The sequence below is a fragment of the Agelaius tricolor genome, unplaced genomic scaffold (genome assembly GCF_023055355.1).
Source record: "Agelaius tricolor isolate 1412-34295 unplaced genomic scaffold, bAgeTri1.0.p SCAF_5, whole genome shotgun sequence".
Lineage (NCBI taxonomy): Eukaryota > Metazoa > Chordata > Aves > Passeriformes > Icteridae > Agelaius > Agelaius tricolor.
Window position 1 is genome coordinate 6897292 of NW_027269265.1, and position 23298 is coordinate 6920589.

Genomic DNA, 23298 nt, shown 5'->3' on the forward strand with positions numbered 1-23298 from the left:
AACAGCCTGAAAACCTCAAAATCTCCCTCTGCCAGAAGCCAAAGGGAATGGGTACAGGGAAAAAAAACCAAACAAACAAAAAAAAAACCCAACATCAACAAAATAACTCCATATTTTACCACATTATCAAAAATTCACAGCACACCTGGACCTTCAGTTTGAAAATGTGGGTGGGAGGGTGCTCTGAAGGCATTGCAAGCCTCATGTAGGTGATAAACACAAGCCTTTCCACACCTACACTCTGCAGAAGTACATTCATACCAACAGATAGCTAATCTTTATTTCCTTCTCTGCTCCAATTTTCAGCCTGGTGGATTAGCAGGCAGTGTCTTCCTAAGGAGCATCTTCCACAAGGCTCAGAGAATGACAAATGGAAGGAAACCCTGAGCACAGCAGCTGCTGAGCCCAGAGTGAGCCTGTTAGCATCAGTGAGGGGTTGAGGTTCTGGGCTTTGGGTGATGGAGAAGAAAGCTGACAACAGATGTTATGGATGGGAAGTGACTCAAACCCAGGGAGAAATACTGAGTAATTTTCCATAAAGTCCTTCTGTAATCCTGCATAATTTATGGAAAGTGTAGGCTTGGAGATCTGGGCAAAGGTGAAGATTTTATTAAGGCAACTGCAGCTCAATAAATCTCTGCAGCATCATCAAGCTCCAGCAGACAATCCACAACCCAAAGCAAAAAGCACCTGCCTTGTTACAGGAAAGTCACCACAAGAAGACTTTTCTCTTTTTATACATAAACAAAATAGGAAGGAATAAAATTCAGGTCCATTCTAGAGCAAGAGCCAAGAACAGCATTTACTAAGAGCAGCCAGGGTTGGAGTGAGCACAGGGTCTCTGGGATCCACTTTGGAAATCACATGGACACAGGACACGGCAGTGCTGGGCACCACCACTGGCAAAGACACCCAACATGAGCCTGTCCCAGGAGATTCCCCTGATGTGAGGGGGCATCCAGGTGACCTGGAATGCACAGGAAATGGGAAGAGAAGCAGAAGATCTGTGGAATAGACACATCCATATGCTCAGGAACCAAAGAGAGGTCATTTGGAGGGCTCCCCTGGGCACCTGCAGGAACAGCTGGACTTCAGAGCTGCTCTGCCTTCTCTCTTTAATTAATATGTTGGCTAAAATGCCTTGATGCAGGCAGAACTGAGAACTCTACAGGCATTTCCTGCTATTTTAGTGCCCACACAGGAAGATTGAGTCTAAAAAAGGGAAAGCAGAGGTAAAGCATCAGAGGAGGTGTCCAGGACGCTGCCTTCAATGTCATGAAAGGTTTGGGTGAGTTTGCAGTGAAGTGGGGCAGTCAGGCACAGGGAGCTCTTTCCTGAGGCACAGCATTCCCTTCCCCCAGCCCCAGCATGCAGGGAAAAGCTCTGGTAATCCCATGTCAGCATCAAAGGCAAAGCTCTGTCAACCCCATGTGAGCATCAAAGCCCACCCAGGGGAAGCACGGCCTCAGATTCTGGGCTCCAGGTAGGTGAACCAGGGGGAAAGATCCCCAGCCCCACACAGCACCTGCACCCTGTACTGAGAGCCAAACTGAGGAGAACATCTCCATCAGGATTGGTCTTGGGCTGCTCTTGGCCACCAATCCAGTCACCTGGACTAATTCTGTGCAGATAGAGGAACCACCACCTTTAATCTGAATTTTGGCTTTCTATCTTGGAAGATGTCCTGTGCTAGTGAAGGAGGCTGCTCATTTCCACTGACAACAACAGGAATCACAACCACCAGCTCAGCAGATCTGTCCACCATGCACAAGTCCAGCAGGAGGCCACAGAACAGCATGGGCTGTGCTCAGAATGTGCTCTAAATCAACAAGCCAGTACTGCCCAGGACACAAAATGTGGCTGGAATGGCTCGTGGTTAAGACAAAATGAAGAAAATCTCCAGTTCTGGCAACTTCCTGCAAACCCAATGCCACCAAGAAGAAGGAACAGAGGCCCTGAATCCCACTGAGCCATGGAAGTCCCTGTTTTTCTAACTAAGCCCTGGGCCATGTGCCAGCTTAGTGCTCTCCCCAGAGCTGGCACGTGTTGGTTTACACACACAAGAGGCATCTCAACACCACCAGGAGCAGCCACTCCACAACCAGGGCCTGGCTTCTCACTTGTGGAGACATGGGGGAGTTTCCTGAGGGATGTGGGGGAATCTCATTCAGCATTTCCTTTCACTTAACCCAGTCAGTTTCCCTTCAGGGAAACAATCCTCAAAACTAAATATATTTTTGAAAGAAGGAGTCAGACTAGAGACAGCAGGGAACAACTACTATTCTTGGCAATCTGAATGCTTGGCCTGAAAAGAGAAATCTCTTTCTGAGTTGTGGCAACCAAAATGCCTGTTTCTTCTCCAAATCTTGCCCCAAATTTACCCATATGTCAAAATGAAAATTTCTTTCAGTCTATTGCATGCTTTAAATATGCTTTATCACTCCCAGCACCACACACAAATGTATACATACTGTTTTTCTTGTAGAGGAGAATTTCAAAGCAGTTTGACTCATAGTTGTCGAAAGTCTGTCTGACTTTTTCAATGGTCTTCTTGTCTGTCAGTTCACCATACATAAAACTGAAAAAAGAAAAAAATTCTTTTTTTTTCTAGACAAGCAACAACATTGTTACAGTCACCCAAAATAGCAGAAGCATTAAAGATGCTATGAACTGTCATTTACCGAGGTTTAATTATGATTTACACTCCACTTAAATATTTAGAGTGTCACAAGGACACCTACAATAGTGAGTAACCATGACCACCTTCTTACTGCAAATAAATCCAACATAATGCTTCATTAAGTGCTTTACTGAGTATATCTTTAAGGATATAAGGTTAGAAAAAGCTGACAGCTTATGAAACCATTATCACCACAGCTGCAGGCCATGGCAGTATTCCTGTCAAAACAGAGAAAATTGAACAAAACCTCTAAAATCTCCCAAATTTTGTTCAATCCTCCTGAAAATCCTGCTGGAGGAGGGATGTAAGCTACTACAGGTAAAGGCTGTTGGCTGAACCAATGGATGCAAATCTAATCATGTCAAGATGCATCTGGGACAATAAGATATTTGGAATTCTTTTACTAAATACCAATCCAAATAGAGGTAGGATTTAAACAGTGAGGAGCAATGACTGCAATGTGTAGCTATGTCTGCACTACTATCAGACAACCAAATTCATCCTCATTTTCCTTACTGTATACTGCATTTCTTTAATAGCTCAGTGGAAAATACTAAAAAGCTTTTGGAGACTCATCTCTCTCCAGGGTGAGAATATAAAAATGTAATTTTAACTCTGCTATTTCTTGCCACTTAAGCATCTCATCTTTGCATTCTTTTCCAGGTCAGACCTCCAGCTGGTGTAAGCAAACCCAACCCCCTGACCTTGCTTTTGACAGCCTTTGTAAGGAAACAGCCAGGCTTTTATTGTCATTCTCCCCTGGATTAAAAATAAGTGAAGGCTGCTCTGTGCAAATTCCCAATTACAGGACTGAAAGAAAATGGAACATCAGATAAAAGCTTCCAGACACTTGGATGAATATACTTTTAATTGATCAGACTTTTTCCCCCCCCATTCTCTTAGTTCACAAACAGTTTGAGCCTCAGATGAAACCTACAACAGAAAACCCCGAGAATATGAAAGGGAAAAGCTCTCAGTGTCTCTGTGGTTTCAGTGCAGCTTCTCTTATTGATCAACAGAGGTTCAATAAACATTTATTTTATGTCTACTGCTCTGAAAGAAACAATAAAACAACACAGTGGTTAGAGGCTCAGCAAGCATTAAAGTACTCAATGAAGGCCAGACCATGAATCTTTTCCCTTCACAGCCAGCCCAGGGAAGCAATGGAGCTGCTCCCAGCACAGGATGGTGCCTGGTTGTAGCATTCACATTCTCTGAAAAAATCCCTTCACCCAGGATTTTTCTCCTGGGAAGCTGAGAAGCCTCAGAGAAAAGGAGAACAATTCTTATCTCATTTGCTTCTCCTGTGTTTTGCTCATGTGGAATGTGTTTGGAGATTGTTTACCCACAGGTGATTGTTCCATTGGATTCTGCTGTGAGTTGTTTTCACTTTTTGGCCAGTCAGGGCCAAGCTGTGTTGGGACTCCAGAAAAAGTCACCAGTTTTAATTATTAGCTTTTTTTAGCATTTAGTAAGTATCCTGTCTGTATTCTTTAGTATAGTATAGCATTCTTTAATATAATATTATAAAGTAATAAATTAGCCTTCTGATAACATGGAGTCAGATTCATCATTCCTGCCTTTGTTGGGACATTCCCAGCAAACACAACACCTGGTCTGGGTGATGGAGGCACCAGAGTGGCTGCAACATCTGAGTGTCACTACAGCTTCCTCTCCACTGCTAACACAGGCACAGGCATTGATTAGATGGGGTATTGGGAAAAACATCACTGAAAGGGTGCTCAGGCCCTGGAGCAGGCTGCCCAGGAATGCTGTGGGATCACCAACCCTGGAAGTGCTCAGAAAACACGAGGATGTGGCACTTGGGAACGTGGCTGCCTGGTGAAGGTGGCAGTGCTGGGGTAGTGTCACCTTTGGGACAGCAAAGGAGGTGCCACCAGAGGAGCTGACAGCAGGGAATGGTTTTACCCAGGCACGAGGCTTCAGTAATGCCCTGATTGTCATTAACATGCACAGGTGTCTCGAGGACATGCAGAACACAGCCTGCTGCTGCTTTACAAATGATCTGCCTTTTCCCATTTCACCTGATAACCTTTTATACCTTTATACAGGAGAGGACAACAAAAAGAGTTTCATATTTTTATTTTTTTTTTAATCTATGCCTTTTTTAATGCTCTGATGAATCTCTTTTTTTGTTTTCTTGAGACTTAAAACAATGTTTCTCATAGTCCTGAAGGAAAAAATAGCAAGAATTTGTTGAGTGCTTGATTTTCCATCATTTATAATACAGAAAGTCATCACTAATTAGTGTTAAAATGACAAATCCTACTTGATGATGAGAGGTGGACGATACCAGTTAGTGCTGCAGAACATGATCAATCAACTTTATGTTTTAAATTACAAGCAGCTTATTGCTGCTGTAAACCTGTAATGCTCAAATCTCATATTATATTCACACATAAAGAGACATTTTAAAGGCTTCTGGAACAATAAAAACATTTTTCAGAAGGCAATTTTTAACAGCACCAAAGGAACCTCAGAGCCTTTAACTGCATGAGTTATATAAGATTTTTGCTTATCACAAGTTTAATTTAATTTAGTCTGTCCTATTTTGTACACATGGAGGGACTCCTACTTCTTTAGTCAATCACTCTGTCTTTTTCTGCCTTTTCTTTTTTTTTTTTTTTGTTATTTTGTGCTTGTCAAATGCCTTGAGTGCAAGCTGTACAAGACATAAATATCAAACCCACTCTGCTACTGGGAATCTTACTACACAGAAAACACACTTATCAAAGAGAAGCAAGACTTGCTGAAGTACACAGAGAGAGAGGCACAATCTTAGATATTTTCTCCACCTCTAAAACAGACCAGTTGTCATTTAGGATGCCTGGGCTCCCACTTTCCTGTAAAGCATCTCTTGGCACAGAAAAGCCTCATCTGAAGGTTCACATTGTGCTGCTCTGTCCTTTGCCAGGATGCAGAGCAGCAGCATCAGAGCAGGTCTGGGTTTGCAGGGCAGCAGCAAACTGCAAAAATTCCTCCTTCCTTTGAGAGGAATTGCCCAGGACAGAGGAAAAGTGAAGCACAGAAGGCATCCAACCCTACACCAAATTTACAGCTCCCTTCATCCAAAAGCAGTCAGGGCATCAATTACAGGGGACAAACACCCACAGAGCAGGGACAGCAAATACAGATACACATCTGTACACATTTAGCTTCAAAACTCTGCAAGGTGAAGAGCAAACACCACTGGCACTGCAAGAACACAAAACTCAGGCCACAGAGGTGCCATCCCAGCACTAAATCCACCCTTCTTCAAGTCCAGCTGTACCCACCACACAGAATCCCATTTCTTTGAGCACAGTGGGTATTTTGCCTTTAGCTTCACTGGAGCCAGGATTTCCCTTGCAGACTGGTTTTTAATCCCACTTGTCAGGCCAGTAAATCAAAACAAGGCAGGGCAGAGATGCTGACCAAGGGTTCCAGTGGGAACAGTGGCTGTGAAAATCTCATGTGCAAGAAAAGGCAAGCAGAGCAAAGCCTGGAGTGAATGCCAAGTGCCAAATGCCAGGGTGGGTCCATTAAAGGATGCCTGCTCTTCCAAAGGTATGATGAAATCACAAAGCTTAGCTGACAAGCAGCAATACTTAGAGAACACTGAAATAACCTGCAACATTAAACTGCATTTCAGTGTTTTACAACTGTTTATTCTTTCATGAAGACACACATGGTCATGTCTGGGGACAACTGGGCACAGTGATTTTCCTGGATGCTGGTTGACCTACACCTCCAGGCAGGGCTTTTTTTGGTTAAAGGGAGGTTAGAGGTGTCTCAGTCACACATGAACCCCGTTCCTCCTGGACTGCCAGCTCATTTTCACCTGGCACAGCAGATGAAAAGTTCTTCCACCTAAAAATTCTCTGCATTTTAGCACTCACTTATACCAATTATTCTATATATCAGCCCAAGCTACACATGCAGTTTTGAGTGCCATGTGAGCTCAGAAAGAACAGATATCAACTCCCATCACCCAATATAGCCTGACTCCTATGTACAATGTGCTTTTTATATAGTGCCTGTGAAACTAAGGAGACTGGCACTCATACTGTGAGGGATTTCTAAGTCATTTTCCTGCCAGTGAGCATACTGTTGCTGATTAAAAAGATGAGAGAAGTACAAATTCAAAGGAATTACCAGCCTGTCACAGGACTAGCTCACTGCCTGAGCTGGAACAAAACTCACTCACACCTACAATGCCTTCAGCTGATCCACCCCTCCCTGTAATCTGTATCAGGCAAGACCATCTAAGACTTAAAATCACAGAACCACAGAATTATTTAGGTTGGGAAAGACCTTTAAGATCATCAAATCCAACTGCTAACCCAACACTGCCACATCCATCACTAAACCATGTCCATGAGTGCCACACAAACACAGCACATGAACAGTCCCAATGCAGGGGATGGGGTGGGAAAGAGAATATAGTGAATTCTCACTGGACTACCAGGAGAAAAGTAGGGCTGAAAGATGATTTTGAAACACTTAAAGCCTGAGGCCAGTTGACCAAACATTGCAATATTTATAAATTGTCTTTTATCACGCTCATTATCAGTAATAAAAACAACTTGGATCAGGAGCTAGATATACATTGTTTGTATCTGTATATTTAATTTGGTTGGATTTTTGGCATTGAAAAGCAGACCCTTCCAAAGGAGGTGGCACCACAGCACTCTTAGCCCAAAGCACTTGTCTTAGAGCAGTAAAACAAACCCTGGATATAAATCAAATTTATATATAATGTAACATAATCTGGGCATAACATAGCAAAACTGGACTGGGAGCCTGACTCAGAAACTGCTGTAAATAATAACCCCAGATATCAAAAACCCTCCAATGGCATTCTGCTGAGTGGTCTAAGGAGGCACCATTGGCCTTTAATACCAATCATCTCCATACCTCTCATCAGAGGGCAGCTCCAGCTGCTCTGGAAGGCTGCATGTTCCATGTTACCCACACTGAAAATCTGTCCAGCTCTCACTTAATCCAAAATCTGTCCAGCTCTTACAGCTCTGGAATGTCTCCCAACAAGTTAGAAACATCTCTCTGCTCATGTAACTCATAGAATCCCTGAATGGTCTGGGTTGGAAGGGACCCTACAGATCATCCTGTTCCAACCCCCTGCCATGGGCAGGGACATCTTCCACCAGACCAGTTTGCTCAAAGCCCCATCCAGCCTGTCCAAGAGCCAGACACAACAGTGCTGGCCATGCCTTGAGTGTAGAGAGGGCTCCCCTCAAAATCCAGAGGTGGGTGTCTAGAATGAAGGTGAAAGAAAAAAACAATCTGCTACCAATTCCATTTTCCACAGTTATTCCTCCTCAATTTGTACAATTCATCTCAATGACCTGTTTGAATGTGCTCAAAACAGGATCCTTATAAATGGTAACAGGAGATTATCATGTTCACAGTAAGCACCCACATGGAACAAACCTTTTGGTCCCCTCAATATTTGAAGCACACATGCATCATTATCAGACAGGTATTGCTAAACCTTCCTTTCCTCAACAGTGTCCTACAATCCCATTCTGGTTTTGTAATTATTTTAATGTGCACAGGCTATAAAAGCACTGGCTCACAGCAAACACAGTTCAGAAGTATTCTTTCTTTATTCTTTAGTACAGCATGGTATTCTTTAATATAATATAGTGTAATAAGTAATAAATGAGCCTTCTGAGAACATGGAGTCAGATGCATCATTCCTGCCTTTGTCAGGGCACCCTGTTTACAATGACCAGCACGTGTTGCTTTCTGGAGGAAGCAGTGACTGCCATCCAGGGACAGGCTCCCTGCCCACCCTGCCCCTGCCAGCTGATCACCAGTGTATGGCAGCATCATCTCCCAGAAATCAACACTTTAGATCACAGAATCATCACAGAATCACAGAATGGTTTGGGTTGAAAGGGACCTTAAAGATGCAAATCCCCTGCCATGGGCAGGGACACCTTCCACCAGACCAGGTTCCTCCAAGCTCTGTCCAGCCTGGCCTTGAACACTTCCAAACATTCCAAGCTCTGTCCCCAGTGCCTGGAACTGGTCAGTCTCTGAAGGCAGAAAGGGAAAACCTACACAAACTTGTATCTCAACCCTCCCTTCTTGCCCCTGTCCCTTGTTTGCTTTGCTCACACACATTTACACACATCAGGGAGCCAGCCCTCCTCCAAAAGCATCCCTTTCTAAAGGAGGCAGCAGGCACAGCTCAAATGCACATCCAGCCACAAATCACAGCTGCTGGCTCCTGAAAGACCACCAATAAAAGAAAAAAGCCATAAAGCTGCAATGCTTAGAGTAAATATATCAGCAGCCTAATCACTCTCTTGGGAATAAAGATGCACTTTGTGCATTACTGGGCTCTGTGTGTGCTTAATAATAGGGGCCAGCAGAAGAGTCCACTGCCTCCTGGCATGCAACAGCAGAACTCAGAACAATCTAGCAAAAGTGCCTTTGAACTATATCACCTAAAACCCCACCCTCTTTACTGGACCATTAGCTAGAGTGTATTCTCACCAATACTAGCCAGGATAAATTTCAAGGTGCTTTATACCATGTTCTGTATAAGCTGTGAGCTGTATAAATTCTGTATCAGCTTCATTTAAATCCTCTTTTAAGACTTCAACACGCACAAAACAGTGCCTTTCTTACCTCAATCCTTTCTCCCAAACCCTCACCATTCTTCCCAGCAGATTAAAAGTTTCCAAGTGCACCAGGGGGCAGCAGAAAAGGCAATGGGCATACCTGCAGGTGCTGCTCTTCTGCATGACGTCAGCTCGGTGGTACCCAGAGAGTTTGCAAAATCCGTCATTACTGTAAACTACGGGCCAGTCCACGATCTGGGCGTTTCCCAACAAAAAACTGGATTCTGGAAAGGCAAAGAGCACAAGGGAGAAAGGGCTGCTGTCAGTGGCAAAGCACAATGAAATCCTTCTTGTGTTCCACAGCAGATGCAGAGTTTTTTGTGACAGTGATTTCTACCTCGGCGTTTCAGAGGGAAATCCAAGTGGACATCTGAAAAGAATTTGGGATCAAACAGGATAACTCCTGGCAATGCAAGGAGCTTCCTACACCACAAAACACCAATAGAAGCCCCAATACTTTAACAATTTAGAAAGTATTCATTTATTAACCACATCTGGGCAAGACAGCATGTTTTATTTTTATTTGATACATATCTTGAAAGCAACATTAAATTAACGGGCAAACTGAGTTTTAAATGCTGAATTGTGTCCATGCCCAAAGCTGATAATGACTCTTTTGCTTGAGAGAAGGAATTTTTTCTTCCTGGCAGGTCTGAGTCTGTTTTGCAGGACACAGCCAGCATCCCTGGGATGAGGGAAAGAGTGCCAGGTGATGCTGGGGAAATCACATGTTTTAAAATTGCATTCCATGGTAATCTTCAGTGTTTTCTTTATTTTTACTGTTAGTTTTCAATTTCATTTTGACTACAGCTATGGAACTATATGGTCCCATTCACTGCTGCTAAAAAGCTATTAAAATGTAGCTATTAACAATCACTGCTGCATAAAAATTACAGGAAATGTTCTTTTCAGCAGTTCTTGGTGGGGAAAAAAAGGGATATTTTTACAAATTTTCCTCATAATAGCCAAAGAATGGGTATGACAACAACAGACATTTACTCAGGTGTGCATACTGATTTAAACATAAAAGTGACACTGAGTTTGCATGAGCTACACATGCCCTACTCAGAGTGTTTATAACTGTGACTGGATTGTACATTCTGCAAATATTATTCTATTGGATATGGAACATGTATTTTAAAAAACAGTAATTCTATCCTTTTTCTTTATAAGCATGAATTTTGAAAAAAAAATAATCTGGAGATTATTGGATTTTCACAGAAAAGCAGATTTTAAAATATTTAAAAGCCAACCAATGGGAGAAATAGAAGTTTAGATTTTGTGAAATCTACTTTTACACTCAAGGCATTTATTCAGATCCTTTACAAATAGTCTTTAAGCCTAAATGTCAACTTTAAAAATTTGCTTTCCTGCCCAGAAAGATGCCCTCTCTACAAACAGCAGAAGACACAGAGTAAAACCTGAGCATTACATAAAATATCCCTGGATTCCACCAGCTCAAACCCCTGGGCCCCTGGGTTTGCTGGAGCTCATCTCACTGTACTGGCTGCAGTCCCCCCACACCTGCATCTCCACTGATATCTAAAGATTTTTTAGCTTTTTACATATTTTCATATATTTTTAGCCTTGTAGATTTTTAATATGTGTATACCTTCTAGTACTTTTCCTTACCTTTCTCATAATGAGCTAACCCTTTTCTATCACATTCTCGAAATTCTGTTTAATCTTATACTTAAGGAGAGAATTTCTCATAAGGACGTTTTGTTTTCCACCAGAACTTAAAAGATATAACAAGAAAATAGGGCAAAGAAGCCCTGGGAGCAACTCCAAAGGGCTGACCCAAGGGTGGGTTACTGGGGTAACTGATTTCCTATTGGAGGCACTGGCCAGATACACTAATTAATTAAACTTTAAAAAAATTGTGAAAATCTTTTTTCATGTGTGCACAGAGCCGTATTTGTGCACCGTATTGTGCAGCTTTCATTAAAGAGTTGCTTTTTATTTTACCACTTCAACACTGTTGCAAGGCTTTTTTCCTTTTGTCATTAGGCAGCACCTCCAGTTTGGAAAAGGGGAGACACCCCCAAGCCCCAAACCTGGGCTGTCCCCATGGCTGCCACCCCATCACCACCACACTCCAGAAGCTGGAGGTGCTGGGAGCATCAGCAATTCTGAATTTCCCATCCCACAGGGACACAACACAAGGCTGCAAGTTAAATTTGGAAAGATTGTCTTTATAGAACCATCTCTGGCTGAAATTCTGCTCACACACTCTTGGGATCTCTCGCTGGTCAGAGTGACCCCAAGAAAAGCTGCAAAGTCTCTTTTCCCAGCCTGGTGCTTGAAGAAGGAGTCAGGGCTCTTCATTTCTCAGTCTCAAGGTTGTTTATTGTTCCTTATCTATAAAATTCTTTCTCCTGCCCTGCCGAGGTCCATCCAGCAGGGCAGTTCCAGGCACTCTGCCTGCCCCAGGGGCAGTGTTATGTCTTTATACCAAAAACTACATGTACAATGTTTACAATTACTTCCCAATACCTGTCACCTATGTTAGACAGTGAGCTTCTACTCTAAACCAATCTAAAAGTGCCAACATCACAGCAGAAGATGGAGGCCAAGAAGAAGGAGAAAGGCTGGACATGCCCAGATCCCTCCATCTTGCCCCCCTGAATCCCCATTCTAAAAAACCCCAAAATCTCCTTTTTCACCTTGTGATAAATTCACTGTCATTCTACTTAATTTGTCATGGCTTGCAGATCTTCATCTAAGGTTGGTCACTTGCTCCATGGGTCATAATCAAACCCACAGGGGCATCTTGGGCTCTGTGCCAGGGTCTCTGAGCCCCCTGGCAGGGTCCTGGCTGCTCAGGACAGCCAGAGGGATGTCCTGGGTTCCAACAACACACCTTGGCACAAAAGGCACAGCCTGGTGATGATGCACTCAGGGGTGCTCTGCACATCCCTGAGCTCCCCAGAGAGCCACAGTCCAAGAGCAGACAAAGCTCCTGCAAAGCCTCCCCAGCCTCAGACATGAACTCCGTTGGGTACTCCCACCACACCCCTGTTCCAGGACACAGAGCACGCAGCAGAAGATACGTGGTGCAGCCAGGTAAATGGTAAATAGCATTCAATGGTTGTTTTCTATGGATTTTATACTTCTTTGCACCTGAGGGTCTCAAAATATTTGATAAGGCATTCAACAAACTGATCAAATCCACACAAGAAACTTAGGAGGGGACAAAATGTAAAGCCAAGCTATTGACAAATTGTTGAGGGTCTGTTTTTCTTTTAAATCCCATAAAGTTTGAGGTAAAAAAGACACTAGAAACATCTTGGTAGATATTAGTATTTTTAATTTTTAATGTTAGATCAGATCCATAATATTCATATTAGAAACTTGACCAGATTTTAGACAGTGTTTTTTTTTTTTGTCCCCTTGAATTTTCCTTTACTTAATTGACTTTTTTCCTTTACCCTTGTCTCCTAAGGAAGCAAAGCTCATTCATCCATTCTCAGCACAGGAATATGAATCATAGAATCTTCTAGGTTTGAAAAGACCTCCAAGATTATTGAGCCCAACTGCAAACTCAGCACTGCCAGGTCCATTACCAATATCTGTGTGTGTGTGTATGTGTGTGTGTATGTCTGTGCAATTCCAGTCAAAGGAAAATATTAAATCAATCTTTGCCTCTTGTTAGAGACCAATAAATCCAAGTGCATGCACAAATCCACAGGAATCCATGTTTCATTAATGCAGCTGCTCACTGAGCAACTTGATAAAATTGAAGGAAGAACAGGTCAGTGTCTGACCCTTCAGTTTTATTGAGTACCCAAATCTCAGTGTTCACAGGACCCTCTGTATTTAACCTGCCTTCTATTTTATCACGAGTCATTATTTTCTTCAGCCAAGACACAATTAATTCTTCCCTATTTCTACAGATCATAACTCCATGCAGATTTAATTCTACATGAGCCAGTCCATACCCAGCTGCAAAAATGCAAACTGTGTACTGGATGAGAGGACATTTTGAGAAAACCTCTCTGGTTTTGACTGTAATTTTATAAAATCATGTTATCACCGCTAGCTATTCATTGAAAGTCCATTTCTGCAGTTCCCTCCAATGAGGATGGATCCACAGCCAGTTCTGGACTAAATCCTGCATGGCTGACTTTCATATTCCCAAAGTTCAGATTCATGATTTCCTGGCTAAGAAAGGTCATCACAGTTGTATCTTTGATTATTATTTCCATAAGTCTATGGCAAATTCCATTCTGTCCAATTTCCAGCTGGCTGCCTGAACCAGGTGTAAGAGACAAAGGCTGGAAAAAACCTCATTTTATCTCCATCTCCAGTTGCCACAGGGCAGCCAAAACTGGAGGTGTTCAGACTCCCTTCATGGGAGAGGCAACCTCTCCTTCCCTGCTCAAGTCTTTGACAGATAAAGGGGTGTTTTAGGCCCTCTTCAGAAGAAAAAGGAGCTAAGAAAATGTCTGGAATGGCAGGGTGATGGGCATGGCAGCAGCACTAGAATCTCCATAGCCACATTCCTGTCAGATCCAATAGACAAGAACTTTATTCTGCAAGCAAGTCTTTTGAGAGAATATGTTCTGTTGGAGGTATTGTCAACAAAAAGTGTTTCTTAACAGAGTTTAGTTACTTTTAACTGGGCATCACTGAATCCAGCCACTACACCTACACCAGAACACATGAATTTACTTTAATTATGTCACAACTTCACTGAAAGATCACAGCAGGGATTTGCAAGGACAGCCAAAGTTATGAATGGCAGGGCACAAATACAGCTGATGTCATCTGTAAGGTGCTGTAAACCAAAACTTGTGCAATACCCCTGCTGTGGCCAGAAAGGAAAATCTCTCTCTGAGAAGCTCCCAACCTCACAAGTATTTTCCTACAGAAGCTGGGGACCTCCCCACTGGTCAGAGAGACACTGGTGACTGCTGCAAGCAGGACAGTAACTCTGGCAGGCTCTGGTCTGATCCAGCATGTGGTGAAACTCCAGGAAACTGGGATCCAGATGACCATGGTGTGGTATCTTGTACTCTGAACACACTTACATGCAGCTAATTTCAAAACTCACATTATGATTATCCAGAAATCCCTGGTGATGGCTCATCCTTCTTGGATTTCTCCAATGCACTGAAAGTGCACATCCACTTCCCATTTCCTTACAGATAAAAGGCCAATTTTTATTATTTCTAAGCTTGTCTTGATGTCATTGCCTCCACCAACCATCTTCTCCACCCATTCCCCTTTCTGATGCGCTGTAGGGAACCCAAATCACAGCTCTGTAGGTTGTGCATACTCCTTGACTGGACACCTCTGAACACCAGTGTCTGTCTGTCTGTCTGTCTGTCTGTAAGGAAAGCAGGGTCTGCCAGCAGATTTATCTGTCTCAGAGTCGCCAGATTCCTCTCAGGAAGGCAGCAGGCTTTTTATTAACTAACATAACTCTCCTATTTGCAAGGTTTAATGCTGATGGCAAGGAAACAGGGTATTAGAGGCATTCAGTCAGCAAAACTTCACGTTGGAAAACACAACTGAAGAAAACAATTTTTTAAAAGGCGCTGCATTTGCTGTTGCCATGATTTTATTTTGTAAAAAAGGCTCTTTTGTATAAAGGCAGCCTATGCTGTAGAGCAGTAAGCTTTTAATCTTACTCTATCTTGCAGTAGCTGGCACTCAACACGGTGCTGAGCCTTGTGTTTGTTATTAAAACAAAATAAAAAGACCACAGCGGGCGAGCAATTTTTTAAACTAACAAAATGCCTAAAGCAGTGTAAAATTCTTGTTATGTAATGACAGGAGAGCAAGAACAGCTAAATCATTCCAGGAGATATGCTTAACCAAGTGAGAAACATTGTCTCTAATCATCTTTTCTCAAGAATGTTTGGGTACCACTTGCAACCAAAATTGTTTAAATCACCATTTTTGAGAATTCCCTTTCTTCTCAAGGAAACTGGCAACTGACCTCTTTTAGAGAGGTCACCACTGAAAAGAGGTTCTAAAGAAAATAAAGTAGTAGCAGAACACAAACAACAGTAATGATTATAATAACAAAAAGCAGCAGCGTTTTCATCTAGTAGCAAATTCCTACCTCTGTCAACTTTACACAGAGCTTCAGAACTGCCACCTTCCACTGCACAGCAAAGGCAGCTCACACCTCATGGGGGCTGGGAAATATCTGCAATTTGCCTTTTTTTCCCCTAATAGAAAAGCCCCAAACCACTTCAACTGCTGTCAGTTGATTCTCCTCAAAACTACACAGGGTCAGCAAATTGCTGCAGACTTGTTTAGAGCATCTTGGGAAGGGTGTGCTCAGGAGAGGTGCAATAAAAAACGTCTCTTTTTTAATTTTCTTCGCTTTTCTGCGCAAGTCCTGGCCCTGACAATCCCGGATGTTTCTTCTGCTGACTCCAACCACGTGCTCCAGATGTGCTGCAGCCCCATGGAATACAGAGGAAGATCCTAAACCCTCTTAGAGGGCACAGCCCTCTGAAATCTGCCTCAACAGGCACCAGCATCCCTCCAGCTCTGGGGCTGGCTGCAGACAAACCTTGAAGCACAACCTCCACCAGCACTTTGTACTCCTGTCTGTAAAACCACAGCGCTCTTTTCTAACAAAGCTGTAATTTCCCCAGTGTCCTTAAAGCATGCAAAACATCAGTGTCATCCAATTTACCCAGTACATTAAGTGTTGCTTGCCTGAAAAAAACCAAAAAAACCCCTCAAAGGACTGACTCTTTACGTCACCTTTCTGTGCCAGTGTTGTCTTTATTTAATGCTCATATTATGAAGATGCAGAGGGCTAAACCCAGAGCAAGGTGTGATCACACTGACTATGCTGAAATTGTCTACTTCCTGCCTCAAAAACGTGCTCCTCAACTAAAACAGAAGATGAATAATCCAGCCCTGGCTGAAATATTAAATCCACATGTAAGCCACTCAGCTGGGAACACAGCAGCTTTCAGCAATTTAGCAAGCGAGCTCAAGAAGAAAAATTAGGGCCTGCCTGAAATTTACCTCCTCAAAAGCCAGAAAATGAATTGCAGTCATTTGGAATGTGGAAGCCCACAAAGAGCCCCTGCCTTTCCTGTGGCACATCACTGACCCCAGGAAGAGCTCTGAGGCAGTAAAGACACGAGAGCATCTCTATGAATTACCTGAAAAAATGACATTTCACACAATTCTGATCACAGTTTCTCCCCCCCGCATCCATTTATCCTAGAATTAAACTAACCCTCACCTATCCCAGTTACCATCTAAATGCCACTGCTGAATCTGCTCTCTATTAAAATTATGCAGAACACAACATAGATGTGCTGGGACTAAATTCAAACTGGAGCACGCTGTAGCTCTCACTCAAGGCACACAGGCAGCCTCAGGGAGAAGCAGAACCCAGACTTGCAGCTTTACACAAATAAAAGTGCTGCCTTCACATTCCCAGAGGACAAAATTGTGGTACCAGGAGCTCTTCAGACACAGGGCTCCTCTTGTAAACACTGAGCGGGTCCTGGCTGCAGTTCCACAGGGCCTGGCTGCTTCTCCAAAAAACTGCTTGGGCAGAAAATCAGCTGCAGCCTCTGTGCTCTCCTCTCTGTGCCAGGGGCTGGAGCAAAGCTTTCCATAGGACTGATCCCAGAACCCCTCCTGGATGGGGAGTCAGGCCCTGGGCACTTGGGATAGCCAGGGCTTAGCAGTTCCAATAGCCAGTCCCCTGAGGGTGCTGATTAAACAAGTATTGTCCTGGTTTTTTTTATCTGAAAAGCAGATTATTAGAGTACCAACTCCAAAATCTTCTATTATTTAATGTTATCAAATCAGAAAATCCTATTTCCTTCAGCTATCCAAGAGAATAACTTCAAATCCCAGTTTACCACCGGACAACACTCTATAAAACAGGCTAATTAAATGTATTTCCACTTCCTGAGAGTATTCTTTGGCTGAAAACTCTTTCCAACTGCAACGAGAAAATCTGAATGTTTCCTAAAAAAAAAAAAAAATCAATGTAATTATTTTCCTTCTCACAGGTTTCAACATTAACCTGGGAATGCAGCAACTCTTGCAGTGACCTCTTGTGGCAAGTGCTCAGCAGCTCTCAAACTTCCCCCAAAAAGAGAGGATGGAAACCTCTCCCACCACCCCACCAAGAACAGAACGAAAGATAAGAAAGAAAAATAAGAAAAAATTAGAAAAATAAGGAAAGAAATTACAAAAAGGAAGGAAGGAAGGAAGGAAGGAAGGAAGGAAGGAAGGAAGGAAGGAAGGAAGGAAGGAAGGAAGGAAGGAAGGAAGGAAGGAAGGAAGGAAGGAAGGAAGGAAGGAAGGAAGGAAGGAAGGAAGGAAGGAAGGAAGGAAGGAAGGCAAAGCAGAGCCACAATTAGAAATAAGACCACAAAGGAGCTGATCATATCTCAAGAAAATCCAGCTTTTCCTGTCACTAACAACATGGCATGCTGTAAGTTTCTAAATAAAATGGCACAGAGCTTCCGTAACTATTTTTTTTAAAGTAAAAATAAACACTTTAGACCGTGCAGAACTCCCCTAATTTCAGCAGCAGCAAACAGAGATGCTTAATGTGTCTGTGCTCAGCAAGCCCACTTGAAAAGCAAGGAAAACAGGGTGTCTGCAATTGCAAACCCCTCACATATGTCATCTAGTAATGCTTGTCAGTGTAAAAATCCACTTTGCATTGATTTATGTGTCAGCAAGCTCCCTGCAGTCACAGAAACTGCAGAAGGAACCCTGTGCCTTCGAATGCCAAAGAAAACCCCAATGACATGAGCACCTTGGCAATCCCTTCTTTAACCTCTGAGCTGAACTGGAGGATGCAAACTTTCACCCCATGGTGCATCCTGCTTTCATGCAGGGATTTAGGGAACTGCTGAGCTCTGCATTTTTCCCAGAGGATCCCAAGTGAGAGACACCCACTAAACCCGAAGTACTTTGCTTTAAAGAACTTTCTCTGTGCAGCATGTGTGATTTAATGGGTGCCAGATGAAAATGCAGCTTGGTTTAATGCAGGGGAGAGAAGCCCACATGCATCACGTCCCACATCCCTGCCTGGAGGACAGGAACCCTACACAGCTAGTAAGAACAGAAGAGACAAGAGACACTTATTTTAGCTGTAATACCAGTGGAATAACAATTAGAAAGGTGTCTTACTGATACAGATGTGGCACTTGTTTCCCTTTCCTTTCCAAGTAACCTGCCTTGGCAAAAACCACCTGTGAACAGGGCTGATCCTTTCACCCACCAGTCACAGGGACCCAGCAGGGCATAAAGGTCTGGGGGAAGGAATTGCTTTTTAGGAACACAGCATAAAGCTGAAAAAGGCCAGGAATAAAATGCTAGCTTCTTAAAACTCATGCTGAAATTCCCATGTAAGCCTTAGAGAGCCAAAATTTCATCCCAGTGTCAAAATGCATTTGTGAAAAGACCCACTTTCATGAGGAAGCTTCTAAGAGTTATTGCAACAGAAACAATATCCAATAATGATGACTCTTATCATATAGGTAAGATTACATAGTTTTTCACTAAATTCATCCCCTCTTCCAAACTGTTAGCATTCTTTATTGCAGATTGCTGCCAAGACTCACCCTTTCCACAAATACATGCTCTACCATAAAAGCAAATTATGCCATTAACATATACTTAATTTTTCTGCTGATAGAATTTGTGAAAGTGAGACAAAACTTGTATGGCTCAACTTGCTGGGTGACTCTGCCCATGGGACAGGTCCATAAATCCCAGCCCTGATCTAGAGACTTGCCCAATTCTGTACCCTCTGCACTTGCACAGTGCTGAGCACAGGTCAGTATCACTCAGAGCTCTGAATGCACCGAAGAAGTGAACACAATATCAGTAATAATGGGCACAGCCTGCTGAGAACATCTTGGGAGAGAACATTGCCCTTAGGATGGTCCTTATTAAGCATCCCAAATACTAATGGCAATAAAAGGCAGTCACCTTAATGTGATTTAGCCCGGTGCTCTCACAAAACACCTTTCAGCTCAGCAAAACACCTGGTGCTCTTAAGATCTAGGGCACAGCCAAGGCTGGAGCGAGATCGTATCAATCTTTGTGAGCCTCAGATAAGCCTCAGTGTATTTTCACTGTGCTTTAAAAGAAGAAAGGGAAAAAAAAAGATTGCAGGGAGTGCACTGAGATTACCCTGAAGACAGGTCTGCTTGTCCCTTTCACCAGGCACAGCAGCCCTAAGGACAGAGGGCTCTCGCTGTGGGCTTTGGCTCTCCTTAAGGGGAGCTCAGCTGTGAGGAGGGCAAAGACCCTGCAAAGCAGAGGCTGCCATGCACCCCCCATGCTTTGGGAAGGACCTGCAGCCTGTGATGCTGCCCATAAACCAACCTTCAACGCTGACCTAAAACACTTCACAAGCTCCAAGGTGTAAAACTGTCTCCAAAAGGAGACGCTGTTCCCCCAGGGGAACACGGTGGGACCTCTCCATCGCTCTGACAGCAGCTCCATCCTTCCCAAACACCCTGGCATGGAGAGGGGCATCCAGCAGGGCATCCAGCAGGGCAGCCCAGCTCTCCCAGTCTCCCACACAGAGGGCAAAGAGCCTTGGTCACCATTTCATGGCCAGCCCAGCCACAGCCACCCCGTTTCTTTCTGCTCGGCTCCTTGGTGCTTTGCTCGTGGCTGTACACTGTGAGGGCTTCTCCCACAATTTTAACCTGATGAGCAGCCAAAGATGAGGTAAAAAGGAAGGGTTCATGACATTCCTAAAGAGAAAGTGCCCAAATAATGCTGAAAATGTAATATATGATTGCTTTTAACACCAGGCTAGACACCACACCAAGCCTGCACACTGGGTTCCCGCTACACCCGCTCCCAGTCCTGACTTTCCACATTTTAAAATTATTACAATTCTGTCTATAAATTTTGTTATTTGGATCCATCTCTGGTAACTCTGAGTAATTTATCTCCATCAACACTTCATTTTGAAGCCATTGCTTCTATTTCACCTGAAGAAGAGCCTATCTGCTGAAATACCTGCCTGATTTTTTCCAGCAGTATCCGTAGCCTAATAGAAGTTATTACCTGTACCTACAAACCCTCTCTTGGTTGTTAAGAAAATATTTATGATCAAGAAGTGCAATGGGATTGCATAAATGTGACAAATCTCAAAAGAGAATGTTCCTGAACCAGGAACGGTGACAGAAAGGCTTTTGGGGGGAATGTTGAAATGTATTTTAAAAAACAATCATCAGTCTTTCCTTCATCCCATTCCTCAAATTGTCAATGAAAAATCCCTTGGAACTTGGTGAATCCAAGTCTAAAAACAAGCCCAGCAGACCAAATCCTTGTCTTCTTCCAAGCACTGGCAGATACTTGAACCAGATTTGCTCCACTGTATACTATTAAGTTTGGATTAAACAGCACTGAATCCAATGCAAATTACTATTTCTATAAAAGATAAATAAGGCTGGATGGCAAAAATAAGAACTAAATCATGTTTCAGCTCACAACACTGACAACTTACATGAGTTAAATACAAATTCCCAATCTACTTTCCTCTTTGTGTCCAACAGGGAAGATTTACCTCTCTAGTGAGCACCATGCTTAGACATCATCAGTGGCATAAAAAAAGCAGAATGAATGACCAGATCAGCATGATTTATGCTCCTAAATTAAACCAGGTTAAAAACTGGAGGGGATACATTCTTTTAAAGTATAATGTTCAAAAGCCTTCTGAGCTTTTCCAGTTTTTGATGTCCAAAGCTTTACTGAGCTTTCACCAGGGAGGATGTGGGATTTAATTAAAGCATGATACAAAACCATGGCATTCCCAAACCATGCTCCCAGCCCTACCACTGACATGCTGCCTGACCTAGGGAAATCAGCTGTGATGCCCCAAGCCCCCATTCACGCCACAATTTGATGAACAGGTTGAGAAAACCTCTGTATGTCCTCTTCCACAAGGAGCCGTGAAGTGTAATTAAATTCCACCCAACACTTTGAAATTGTCAGAGGGAAAGTGCTATATAAATGCCTGTTAATTAAGCCTGCATTTAATATTCTGGGAAATAAATACACTATTGTGGGTAAGCAGCTCTTGGAGATCGGGTAGCCACAGGGCTTGACAGGGAGTCAGCTGCCGACCACAGAACTGACAGAGGCAGCACGACAGGGAGGAAGACCCCCAAAAACAGCTTAATACAAAGCTGGCATTTTAACACACAACATTTTAAAACAAATTCCAACTCCTCATCCCACTCCTGCTCGTGAGGAAAATCCATGAATCACCAGTTCACTACCTGCTGTCCAAATCCACTCCAAGCCAGCACACCAGACCACGCTGGTGTGACTGAGAGGTACATCCAGCACTGTGCAAAATGGAAAGGTGGAAAGGAACATTTTTCAGCATAATTTCACAACCCATTGGTGTCTTGATTAATACTAAATGTAGTAATTTTTCTCTATGCTCTGCTCTGCTCACCTTTCCCACTCCTGTCCCCAGGTGTACGCTGGCACAGCAGTGCTTCCCCATGGCAGCATCACCCTAAACTTGGGTTTACCAAGGAGTTGTCTTTTAGCAAAACCCAAAGCCGAGCTCTCCTACATTTTGCAAACACTCCTATGTCTCAGTAGCTCTGTGCCAGTGCAAAAACTACATTAAAAAATTAATATAACTAGCACAAGACTTGCCTAAAGCAGCATCTACACCAGCACACCCAAAGAGGCAGTGGGCTGCAAACACATCGTAACTTTAATGGAGCTGTGTACAGTGCTCTCGATCACTGCTTTGCAATAGAAAGGGTGAAATTAAGTCCAGCAGCAAGGAATAACTGGATGCCACAGTCCTGAACTAGCCCTGTAAATATTCACCTAACAGAGGAGCCATAAATGACCAAGTGCAGACAGTTCTTAACCCATTTGCTCAGCCACAGGACTGCCATCATCCAAACCACAGGCACTCCCTCACCGCTTTCCCGGCACCTTCGCCACAGACTTTAAAGTGCCACAGAATTGCAAAAAAACTTTGAACCCCCTGAATGGAAATAGTTGCAAGTCCTAATTAGTACAAAACTAAAGAACAAGAAAAAAATATTTAAAAATGTAAAGACCGATGAGCGAAGAGGATAAATAGATAATCATAAAAGAGAAGGTTCGAATTGGCAGTAGCGATTGCGATGTGAGAAGTGCGGGGAGACAGGGCAAGGACCGCGAGGGGATGCTCCGGAGGGGACGAGCGGATCGCGTTCCTTGAAGGCACCGCTTTGGCACGGACCCACCGGCGCGGCAACGCCGGAGGGACCGAGGGATGGACGGATGGACGGACGGACGGGCGGATGGACGCATGACGGGGGGATCTCTCACCGCTGGAGCGCCGGACGATGTTCTCCAGGAAGGTGTTCTGCGGTGCCACCAGCCCTCTCTTGCCCCCCGGCATCCTGCAGCGCCGGGCTCGGGGGCCGGGGGTGCGCGGCGGCAGCGGCGGCGGCGGCGGCGGCGGGGGGGGGCCGGCGGCGGCGGCGGCGGCGGCAGCGCCCGGTGCCCGTGAGTCGCGCAGGGGCGGCCGCGGCCGCTCATGGTAGTGGCGCCCCCGCGGCGGCTGCAGCGCGGTCTGGGGCCGCGCCGCGCTCCGCGCTCCCAGCGCCGCGCCCGCCCCCCCTGCGCCTGCGCGCCCGCCCCGCCGGCCCGGGGGACGCCCGGGGATGGGGGGGGACGGGAGGGGATGGGGAGGATGCGGGGGGGACGGGAGGGGATGGGGAAGGACGCCCCGGGATGGGGAGGATGCGGGAGGCACCGCGCGGAGTCCGCGAGCATCCCCCGAGCATCCCCACCCACCCCACCCCGCCTTCGCTGGTCCCCTGCGAAGTTCTGCCCCGAGCGAAACTCAGCAAACGCCCTGGTTTTGCATCTGTACGTTGTTTTGTTTGTGGTTGTTCTTTGGGTTGTGTGGGTTTTGTGGGTTTTTTTCCCCAGCGGTTGGGTTTGAGGGAAAACACTCGGGAATGCTTG

The 23298-nt window shown here is 44.3% G+C and overlaps 1 protein-coding gene across 1 annotated transcript in view; it reads right to left on the reverse strand.

The window, feature by feature from the left end:
- The window catches only part of KCNH5 (potassium voltage-gated channel subfamily H member 5), a 162371-nt gene extending 139433 nt beyond the window's left edge, over positions 1–22938 (reverse strand). Inside the window, exons 1-3 of the mRNA XM_071426250.1 lie at positions 22654–22938; positions 9434–9557; positions 2472–2578 (exon numbers count right to left, since the gene is read on the reverse strand). Coding sequence (XP_071282351.1) covers positions 2472–2578; positions 9434–9557; positions 22654–22726 — 304 coding nt within the window. The 5' untranslated portion in view covers positions 22727–22938. The remainder of the gene's footprint in view (positions 1–2471; positions 2579–9433; positions 9558–22653) is intronic.
- Between the last annotated feature and the right edge of the window lie 360 nt (positions 22939–23298).